General features: G+C 33.9%; 1 protein-coding gene across 2 annotated transcripts in view; it reads left to right on the forward strand.

Annotated features, from left to right (window-relative positions):
- Positions 1 to 12,021, forward strand: part of PRKG1 (protein kinase cGMP-dependent 1) — a 1,182,852-nt gene that overhangs the window by 1,063,342 nt on the left and 107,489 nt on the right. For both annotated transcript variants that reach the window (XM_024744836.1, XM_024744835.1), the window contains exon 9: positions 10,767 to 10,841. In XM_024744836.1, coding sequence (XP_024600604.1) covers positions 10,767 to 10,841 — 75 coding nt within the window. The remainder of the gene's footprint in view (positions 1 to 10,766; positions 10,842 to 12,021) is intronic.

The raw sequence follows: 12,021 nt of genomic DNA on the forward strand, positions 1-12,021 counted from the left end.
GAAATTATCTCCATGACTAATTAAAATATGGACCATAAGTTATGATGTGAGAAGGTCCCAATTCATAGATTATACAGAGTGTGCTCAGTGGTGGAGAAGAAGGGAAGAGTTCAGGGAAGTTAATGTATGAATTCTCTCAATATGATGGCTTTGTTTTATTTACTTATTGTTTTGTATAATTTTTCAAGAGTTTTATTTCCTTTATTTACACAAAGTAATTGCCAATAAGACAGTTTTATTCTATTGATACAGAAGAAACCAATACTCACACAACTGAGCTATCATACTTTCTATACAATATTAATGATAAAGCAAATAATTTGATAGAACTTTAAGAAATACATATATTCAAAATCATTTGTACCTATGTCATTTGTTAAAATGGAAAGCATAGATTAATTGCCTTTTCCCCTCTAACTCTATATTTATAAACATACTCTTTTTTTTAATTGAAGGATAGTTGATTTACAGTGTTGTTAGTTTCAGGTATACAGCAAAGTGATTCAGTTATATATGTATATATATTTATAGATAGATAGATATTCTTTTTCAGATCCTTTCCCTTATAGGTTATTACAGGTTACTGAGTATAGCTCCCTATGCTATACAGTAGGTCCTTGTTGGTTATCTATTTTATGTATAGCAGTGTATATATGTTAATCCCAAACTCCTAATTTATCCCTCACCCACTCTTTGTTTTAATACGCTTTCATCTCAGTTAATCCTCACAATAGTCCTGTGGGAAAAGATGACATAAAAAATCCAGAAAAGGAAATGGAGAATCAGACAGACTCAATGACTTTTTCAGAACCACATAGTGGGATTAGAAATCCAAGAATGTCTGACTCCAACACCATGATATCTCTTATTCCCTGTTTAAGCAATTGCTTTTATACCAACAAATTAAGTGTTAACTGGCAGGCTAGATTCTGTTGGAAGAATCTTTTTAAAAGAGTAGAGTGGGAAAGACTGAGGCAGAGAAACCAAGTATGATGCCTTTGAGGTAAGGAAGTGTGTCAACAGCCTGAATAAGGCAATGGAAGTAGCATTGACAGGGAGGAACCAGTTCAGGAGAGATGTACAGAGATAGACCTGATGAACTTCGGTAAAAGTGAAGAGTATTACATAACACGAAGATTTCTAGCCTCCATCCCTGTTTAAATGATAATGCCATTAAGGGAGACAGGGAACTTAGCTGCAAGTCTTGATGGAAGGTAGTTAATGCAGATACCGCTGAGTTTGAGTTGCTGGTGAAATATGCATATGACACTGAGTGACCTGATGGCACTATGGATCTGTTGAGTTCAAGGATAGAGATATAGATTTGAAATTCCTTGACCTGGGGATCCTAACTAAAGTCTTAAGAATAATTTTTTTTTTTCTGAGAGAGCTTAAAGAACAGTGTAATTAGTATATTACATAAGAACTATGGTCTCTTGTATTAAAGATCAGTCTACCTGGGATCAAATCACAGATTTACCCCCTTTTCTAGCTGTGTGGTCTCAGGCAAGTTACATAATCTCCCTAAGCCTCATCATCTCTTGTTTCTTTTTCTCCACCTGGAGACACCGACAATGTCTAGAGACATTTTTAATTGTCACAATTGGGTTTTCTAAGGATATCTAGTGGGTAAAGGTGAGGGAAGCTGCCAAATATTCTACAATGCACAGGAAAGGCTCTACAATAAAGAATCATCTGACCCAAAATATCAGTAGTGCTGAGTTTGAGAACACTTGCTGTAAAGCTTCTGTAAAGTAGGGCTAATTGTACTTACCTCATAGAGTTGTTGTGAGATTTCAGTGAGATGATGGCGGTAAAAAACAAGACTGAACATGTCATAAACAATAAATATTTAAGAAAAATAAGTCAATCAATTGAGTGGAAAAAGAGGGCAAAGGACATAATTTGGGTAACTGCTTGCCTTTAAGGGATAGGAGAGGAAGAAGTGTGTGTGTGGCACATGCTGAGAAGTGGCATAGAAGAGGGAGAGGAGGCGAATTGGGGGAAAGAATAGAGTAGTTCAGTGCACGGGCACAACTTTCTGTTTCATGGCTACAACCAGAGAAGGCCAGCAGGGCCATGACTCTCAGGTAGGTCACTGAGGATGGGAGCTGGAAAGGGACCATTGGGATTAACTTTGAGGGACAAGTTGTAATAAGAGTGAAAGAAAAATGGGAACAGAATGCTAGGTTGCAGTAGGTTGAGAATTAAATGAAAACTGAGGTTGAGAGATAGGAAATGAAGTTTATTCAAATTGGCTGTTGAGTCGCAAGGACAGTTTTGTGTTTTAGGATTGGAGAGACCATTCTAAACTGAAAGGATGGAAAAGTGTAAAGGGACAATGGAACAATAAGAACATTGTAATTGATGGAGCAAGAGTCCAGAGGAGAGTAATGATAGGGTTTGTGATCAGGAGTAATGAAGACAGGATTTGCTTTAGAAAGAAGTTGGGGTGCTGCTTTCCCTGGGAGAGAAATACAGTGATAATGTCAGTATACTTTAGGTCCAGGGTAAGAAATGGAAACCAAGAATTTAAGTTTTATGCACTTCTCAAAAATTACAAATAAAAATGTTCTTAAAGAGCCCAGATACACAAGAAGATGCATCTTCTAAATTGCTGTTAAGATTTCTTCATGAAACTTTCCATTATGAACTGAATATTTCCCAAATCCGTATATTGAAGCCCTAACCCCCCAGTATGACTGTATTTGGAGTGAGGACCTTTACAAGGTAAACAAGGTTAAATGAGACCATGGGGTGGGGGAGCGGGGGGACTAATCCAAAAGGACTGGTGTTTTATAATTAGAGGAAGACACATCAGGAGGGTGTGCACACAGAGGAAAGGCCATGTGAGGACACAGTAAGAAGGGGCTGTAAGTCTGGAAGAAAGACTCCACCAGAAACCCACCCTGCTGGCACCTTGATATTAGACTCACAGACTCCAGAACTGTGAGAAAATAGATTTCTGTGGTTAAGCTTATACAGTCTGTAGTATTTTGCTGGGGTATCCCTAGCTGACTAATATGTTTCCTAATTGGAACTTCTGTAGGTATAATGCAATAGAAGACATAAGATGATCTGTTAAAATAAAAGTTAGTTGTCTTAAAGAACTGGATTGACCACAAAGGGAGGATGTGAGAGAAAGCAGATATTTGATATCAAATTCTAGCCTTTAAGGGATAGGAGAGCTGGCTTCAAAAGCTGGCTTCAGCTTTCCATAGTGGGAGATAAAAATGATGTAACAGTTGGTATTATGAGTATTAGAGTCAGTCTGCCTCCATTCAAATTTCATTCTGATACTTCCTAGTCATATAACCTTGGGTAATTACTTAATTATCTTAACCTCAGTTGCTTTATCTGTAAAACAGGGTAAACTCACATGAAATAGTGTGTATAATTCCTAACACATGCTAGTTAGCATTTTCATGTCTTGCTTGATATTTTTTTTATTACAAGATTTTCTGATCACTAATTTGTGACATTAAAGGATATATTTATTTCTTAGCTTCTAATGATTTTTAGAAGAAATAAAAAGAGCAGAATAGACCTGAAATAAAAATCCAGACAGGCCGATTTTTGTAAAAATGTTACGCTAGAGACTAATGTTGGCTTTGTTTCAGTTTCAAGGCGTAAATAAGTATACTAAAAAGATATTCTAAGATAGATTTATTGTGCCATCCTAGCATTTCATTTTCAATTTACTTAAAAAAAAAATCAGTGACTTTCATAATATTTTATGTTCCCATGCCACTTTTCTTAGCCAAAGTTGTCTAGAGGCAGTCTTTAAGTAGTTACAAAAAATATAGATTGTTTTAGCTGATATCTGATATAATTGATATATCTACATAAACTAAAATATATCATCTATGGATTTTTATTGTTTTTAATAAAATGGCCTACTTATTTTTAGACAATTTTGATTAAAATATATAAATTTAAATTATTTCTAAGTAAATATGCTTGAAAAAATATTGAATAGACAAAGTATCCATTGTTGTCATAGATTCTGCTTTGAAAATAGGAAAATCTGGAGGAAATGAGACTTATGAATTTGGCATGCTACTGCAGTCTATACTTAAAAGCATATTCTTCTCTATAACTCAAAAGGCTGAACTACCACATGAGACTTGATTCTAATCTCTTCTGCTTTTAATTGAAAATGAAAGTTGTGCTACATTTTAAAATTCTTTCACTTTAATTGCAACTGGGATTCATGGATATAAATTCCATTATAGGCTAAAATAATTATGCTAAGTTACTGTCCCATGTAAAGTTCAATGATAAATCGCTAAGTGTTTCAAACCCATATTTATAGCAATGTATGTCTTCATTAGGACCCAAAATTTAGATGATGAGTTCATTTTAACTAAAACTTTGTCCTAAAATTTCATCATTCATATAGGTAAATGCTCAAAGAGGTATACACTCTCAACTCGTAAACCTTGAATTTTATATAAAACTTTGCTTCAAAACAACTTAAGTGTTTTCTTATCTTCTCCTGGTCACACAATAAATGAACGAATGAGCCCCCCCCCCCCACCTATCCATTAATTCGTTTCAACTTTCTATTATACACCAGGCAGTATTCTAGTTCCTAAAGAGTTATTGATAAATAAGATAGACTAGGTCCCTGATCTCATGAAACTAGTTGTAGTGTGGGAAAGACAATAGATATTTAAACAAAGTAGTTTTTAACAAGTGATAAATGCTGATATAAAAATAAAAGGGGTTAAAGTGACAGAGAGTAACAGCAGTTAGGGTTTGAGGTAAAGGCTACTTGGCTATGGTTAGTCAGGGAAGACCTGTCTGAAGAGGACACACTTAAGCTGAGACATGAATGGCTTTAAGAAAAAGCCATGCAAAGATCTAGAGAAAGAATATTCGAGGCAGAGGTCAAAGACCCTGAGGCAGATGCAAGCTTGATATATTCTTAAGTCAGAGGGAGGGACTTCTCTGGTGGCACAGTGGTTAAGAATCCGCCTGCCAATGCAGGGGACACGGGTTCGGGCCCTGGTCTGGGAAGATCCCACATGCCACGGAGCAACTAAACCCATGCGCCACAACTACTGAACCTGTGCTCTAGAGCCCGCGAGCCACAACTACTGAGCCCACGTGCCACAACTACTGAAGCCCGTGTGCCTAGAGCTGGTGCTCCATAACGAGAGGCCACTGCAATGAGAAGCCCACGTACCACAATGAAGAGTAGCCCCCGCTCTCTGCAACTAGAGGGAAGCCTGCGCGCAGGAACAAAGACCCAACGCAGCCAAAAATAAATAAATAAATGAATTAAATAATTTTAAAAAAGTTATAAAGTCAGAGGGTGCATAGTAGGAAAGAAATCAGTCAGAGAGGTCATAGAGGAGTGACATGATCTGATTTACTTTTTTAAAAGATTACCCTGCCTACTGTATAAGGACAAGAGTGGCAGTAAAAAAAAAAAAAGAAATTTTAATAATTCATAAGAGAGAGAATGGTGGCTGGGACCAAAGGGGAATAGAAAAAAAGAGGATTTATTTCAGGTTATTGAATATGCCAAACCCAACACCCTATATTTGGCTAAGAACTCGACCATGCATGAGTGGTCAAAACAAACACATAATCTAGGCATCTGCTGGTTTACTCCAGCTAATGTGAAAAAAAGCCTGGGAAATGAGCAGGGAAGGCCTTCTCTGGATAAAGGCCTATTCCCTTCTCTCCAAAGTTTCCACTTTATCAATTATGTTTTGGATTACACATTAATGTGTAATTTGGATTATACATTACACACTAATGTGTGTAATTTTGCTTGCAAATATAAACATGTACAGAATAAAAATACTGATAAGAAAACTGCTCATAAAATTGTCACTGCTTTCTCTGAAACTACTATCATATATAATTTTGAGTAGATAACATACTTTTTATAGACACTAGAGCCTTCCTTCTGATAAGTATTCAACCATTCTTCACCTCCTGCCTTGTATTATAATTGTTTCTCATCTCTAATATAAGGCTGTAAATTCCATAAGGGGGGTATATTATTCTCTTTGTATAATCCACAGTAGCTTGAGACGTTCTTTATGGATTATAGGCATTGCATAAATATGTATGTGTGTCTGGATGAACAGATGGATGGATGGATGGATGGAGGGGTGGATAATTGAAAAATTACAGAAGTTGGTTGGTTTTATTGTATTTGGGGCTCATTTTCCCTCTAAAGAAATGCATTCATATGTCACTTGATAGTATAAACCACTAATAATTATGACTGCTAATTAAAAATAATCAAACAAAAATAATGTAACAAACACAAGAGCCTTTACCTGAAGCCACAAAGTGAATTAATAGATTTTTTCAATAAAAGCAGCAAAATAATGATGGATGCCTCTAAAATCTTGGACGTAGCTAAGTAACAACTGTCCCAACTAATTTGGACACTGAATTTCTATTTTCTTTTAATAAATATATTTTAAAGGATTTATCCAAGATTCATGTTAAAAAAGTCTAATGGACTATAATCATATACACTGTCAAATTAAGAGCTATGTAAGAGTTCAGATAATGCTTGACAAATGTTTTGCTTACACTATTGAAGTATTTGCAATACTTTCTGATTTAAGATTTTACTTTTGACTTATAATCTTTAACTGTTAAGAATAGATTACCATCTTATTTAAGGATGTAATAAAGAAAATGTTCTAAATAAGTTTTGAGGTCTTCTCCCATCGTATTTTGAATTTGAAAAGATTCTATCTTGAACGTTTTTATGTAAGATTCCTAAACAGTGTAGTTTAATAGGGGATAGGAGATCATGAGAACTAAACTGACTATGTTATTGCATTCATGATTTATGAATATGAAAAGTGCTTTGTAAACTGTAAAGTGAAATATAAAAGCTGTTGTTTTTTAGCAGCATGATAATGCTGATCTCTGATATTTGAACTGCCTTTCTAATAATATAATAGCCTGTTTCTCTCTAGATGAAGTCTCATCATAACACAACTGAAGAACAAAATTATACACTTTGAAGACATACCACTGAGTAATCAGCTCCCTTCAAAAGGATGTTTTGGCTTAATAATGAAAACATCTTAATAACTGAAATTATTACCCACTGAGTTACTGTCACTATAATGTTCTAAAACAGACAAATTTCCTGGAATGAGAAATGCAGCCCTGTTAACTGATATTACTTAAGGAAAATTTCTATAAAAACCATTCTTGATGTGAAAGTCATCATTTCTCCCCCCTCCCTCCCTCCTTCTTTTCTTTTTTCCTCTGCCCTCCCTTCCTCCATCCATCCTTCTCTCCTTCCTTCATTCCTTCTTTCTTCTTCCTTTTCCACCCCTTCCTTATAAGTATGTTTAAACTATAAGCATTAAGCATAAGAGGGATTTTCCATTTGCTCTCTTTCTACCTTAATACACTCAAGTAATAACATGTTAGCCACCTCCTTAAAAAATTCAGTCAAGACTTGTTCAAGTTTGATTTTATATCCCAAGAAAAGTAGCAGAAGAGTGCTTCATGCTTAGTGTGTTTGCAATAAGGTTTGCTGTTGAAATGCCCTAAATTAAAGTCTTTTGCTCATTCATGTCCCCTACATTTATTCCAGAATTATGCTGAGTATATGTGAAGTTGGCTATTTTATTTTACATGCTAAAATATAACTCATACATGAATTGTGAGTTTGTTTAAAAAGAGAATTTAATGATTTTCCTCTAGTCTCCTATATTTGTTACAACTGATAAATAATGGTATGGTTTCTGCTCATTCAGTTGTTAATGTTTTCAAAACTTTTTATTATAATCCCCTTCTGATTGAAACACCAAAGTCTTCTCCTTTAGTAGTCAAGAAATGTCCTAGGACCTGAGTAAATATTTAAAAGGCATCTGATACCTATAGTAATACTTCCTCAAAAGTCTGTTTGACGCGGGTCCACACAAACGGCAGGTGTTCCTACAGAGTGTCTGTGACAGGGAGAAATGAGATACTAATTAGTTCATACTTGCACCAGCAGTGATAAATTCTGAAATGCCATCAATTATGTTTATCAAGATGTCCTAAATTATTCACTGATCAGTGCAGAGATACATAGACACAGTTATTTGGAACTTATTAATATTGCTTGAAAATGCTACATTTTCTTAAACTGCTAGTTAAATATACTGGTTAACTTATTGTTTGAGGAAACAGAATATTAGCAGAATGCATTTGTTTCATGTTTCAAAAAATTATTTGGTCAGGATTGCTTTCTAAATAAAGATTATTTATAAAGGACCTATGGTTCCAATTCCAAAGTCAAGATTATAATTCTGCATGTTTTTATTTCAAAACGAAATTCCATATGTTTAATCTCTAATTGAGGGTATAGATATAAATGTTTTTATAGATAGTTGCCATGCCCGCTCCTTCATCTGTATGCGTATGTGAGCGTGTATGTGTGTTCATGTCTGTGTGTGTGTGTGTAGATGGATAAGTAGATATTCTATCATGTGTATACATGTGAGGACCTATTACTTTGGCTGTGAAAATATTGCTTATGGAGTTTTAAAAAATAAAAGTATTCACTTATGATGTAAGAGTAAGTTAAAAATCAAGATAATAAATCATAGCTACTTTATGATTACATCTCTATAAACAACAGCAATAAAGCTATGCAGAAAAAAAAAAAGAATTACATAAAGATGTTCCTATTAGTTACTTGTGGTTAGAGGACTATGAGTAAGTCTTTAATTTCTTCTCTCAGTTTAAAATATATTTCCATAATAAAAAATCAATTGCACGTTAAATGAAAAGGGTTTTCCTCAGAGCGAATTTATTTCAAAAATAATTTTCTCTTATATCAAGATAGGGGCCTTTTGTAAGTACATATAATTTCCCTTAATTTTTTTTTTTATCTAGTAGTAAAAAAAAAATCATAAATATTGGATCATTGGTACCCCATAGAAAATTTGTATTTTCTTTTATTTTTTAACATCTTTATTATAGTATAATTGCTTTACAATGGTGTGTTAGTTTCTGCTTTACAACAAAATGAATCAGTTATATATATACATATGTTCCCATATCTCTTCCCTCTTGCGTCTCCCTTCCACCCACCCTCCCTATCCCACGAAAATTTGTATTTTAAACCAAGGGCATTTAAGAAGACATATGAAAAAGTCTCACTTCAAATACTTTTTTTGTTCATTCTTTTTAAATCATGGATATGACTAAGATTTAACAAAAAAGGAATATAAACAGCTCATTACCAGGTCTAAAAAGTTTTTTCCCCCCAATCAAGCTAACCTTAATTTTAAACTTATTGCTGTGATTAGACGGTTTCTACTTTTAAAACTCTGTACAGATTGGCCAGATGTAGACTCTTCCATTTGTATACTTTACTAACAGAAATTTCAAACTGTATTTTCAAAAAGTGATCTGCATGGTTTTAACTGAGCCTAGTGGGATGAACAGATTTTCTTAAGTAAAAAAATCTCCATCTTTATCAAATTTGTTATCAGTTTGCTCTCTGATTCTTTGATAATACACTGATCTGCTTAACTTAAGTAGATACTAGGAGGAAGACAGGAATTTTTATTAACTATTTGAATTCTCAAAATTACTGTGTGTTTTAAATGTCTAAGAGCACAATCTATTAATATATTCGAGTGTGTTTGAAATGCTACGTTTTAGTGGTTGTTGTTCTTTGGTTTTTACCACTGAATGCTCTTTGGTTCCTCTCTGTCAGTGCCTTTTCACAATGTTTGGATTTGGTTGTATTAAAAATATCTAAGTATTATAAAGGATAAGAGTGGGTATCAGAGAATATGGATTATAATTCTGGTATGCTACTAAATAGCTGTCATCTTGGAGAAATAAACTCTCTGTGCTTAAATTTCATGTTATTTATGAAAACAGAAAATCAACCAGATATTATCATTTTATTCATAATAAAAGAAATATTGTATTTTACTTTACAATATCAACTCATCTATCCTTAAGGAGTTTCAGTAAAAGCAGACTTTCTCTAAGTAATAACCAAGATATTCTGTGGGGAAATGGGGAATTTTACCACATAAAGAACAATGGCCAAAGTCATATTTGAACTATTCTCAATCATGGGGGTTATATTTATCAATTTATTTTATCATTAATTATATTTTTGAAAATTTTGTAAGGACTGCTGCCTATTGCTCATTCATTTGCATTCATTCATTTGACCTTCATTAATAAATTCATTACAGAAAACTTGACACTCTGTAGAATACAATTCTTGATTCCTTGGCTTTCTGTCTAGTCATTTTCTTATGGTCCCCTTTTGTATTAGAAATACTTAGTGTATTTAACCCAGCATTCTAGATACCCTGACCCTCAGATGAGATCATTACCCAAGGGCCTGAGATAATAGCTACTCCAGTCCCCTTATAGTCAGCCCCCCGGCCCCTCAGCAGAGTGTCAAGTTCCTCTGTATAGGTTTTTTAAAAAAGTGTATGTAAAAGTGATAAAGCAACATTTAAATTTAAATCAGCAAACATGCTATATGTTTCATGCCTATTTTGTTTTTTAATACAACACACAAAGCCATTTGCATGTATTAACATTATGGAGGTTTAAAATTAAAATGTAAAATCTCACAGCACTTTAAAAGAAGTCCCTGCTCTCAGTTTATATCATTATCACATAAGTTTCTTGAATTCATTTTTATTTAGATCCTTTCAGATTGTTTCAATATATCATTGACTAGGTTGTCATTGTTACAGTTTTGCAGAGGATTTATCCTAATCACTGTGTTTTTCCTCCAACAGCTCTTTCAAGCATTTGATTGGAGGACTGGATGATGTTTCTAATAAAGCATATGAAGATGCAGAAGCTAAAGCGAAGTAAGTGAAATTTGGGGGGGGGTCTTAATTTTGATTTTCAAAAAACAATTCTGAATAGAAATGAGATCAAATCTTTTGTTGGACTTAAAGCTCTACACTCTGACAGGAAGAAAGTAGCTACTTAAGAGTAAAAATAAGCAAGCTATTCAAGGTAATTATTACATAGTATACTTGCTTAGTAAGTACCTCTCTCCTTGAACACAAAACCTTAATTTTGTGAGGAAGATCATCTGGACAAGGGAAAATGGTTAGTTTAAAATCCAGTAAAACAATTGAATGTTAACACATTATTTCTTCCACTGAAAACACTTTCTGAATGAATTGCGGCTGTGTTCACCAGTTGCTTGTGAAATTGTATGAAAAATAATAACGCTGGAAATATTTTCTTGTGAACACACCGTTGCTTTACATTGAACTTTGTCGATGAAAATTAATCAGTGGATCTAAAAAAGAAATGGAAAATTTTATTCAAGTCAAATTTGAGGATTATAACCTGGGAAGAGCAGCTCAGAAAGCTCTGAGAACTGTTCTGCTTATTAGAAGTCAAGGCACAGTTAAACAAGTTATTTGAGACAGAGGGCTGTACATCAAATGATGTATTATTGACATAATCCAGATCTAAGTGTCATATGACCCCTTATGAGTTCAAGCAGGAAAGTTATCATTAAGGAGTTGTCTTATTGACGCTAGGAGAATGTTGCTCTTTTTGGTTCAGCAGGTATTTCTGCCTATGGGGAAGGTTTGGTCGATGCATAATACAGATACACAAGGCACAGTGAGGGGAGAGAGGAGGCCAAAGGGCAGAGTAAAATTTTTGTTTGAATTTTCTTGTCTTGCCATAAAATGAATTTTAGTTCACAACTTCAATGACACTAAGTTATCATAATGATATGAGATAGTACATATGCCATTGTCATTTTTGTATAACAAAGTACATTTTTATCTACTAGAATAATTTACTTTAAAACAAAGCTTTAAATTTTTTTTAAACAAAAAATGTGAAGTAATTTGAGATTGGCTTTTTCTGCAAAATTGTTAGGTTACTTTTTTTTAAAAGTGTAATCTATAATTCTCCTCTTTCTCCCAAGAAAGTAACTTAAGTAAAACCAATTTAGTATTTGATATCATACAGGATATCTGGAGGATTAAATCAACAAATATCAGTAAGTAGATAGTGCAG

The sequence above is a fragment of the Neophocaena asiaeorientalis genome, unplaced genomic scaffold (genome assembly GCF_003031525.2).
Source record: "Neophocaena asiaeorientalis asiaeorientalis breed wild unplaced genomic scaffold, Neophocaena_asiaeorientalis_V1.1 scaffold131, whole genome shotgun sequence".
NCBI classification, from domain to species: domain Eukaryota; kingdom Metazoa; phylum Chordata; class Mammalia; order Artiodactyla; family Phocoenidae; genus Neophocaena; species Neophocaena asiaeorientalis.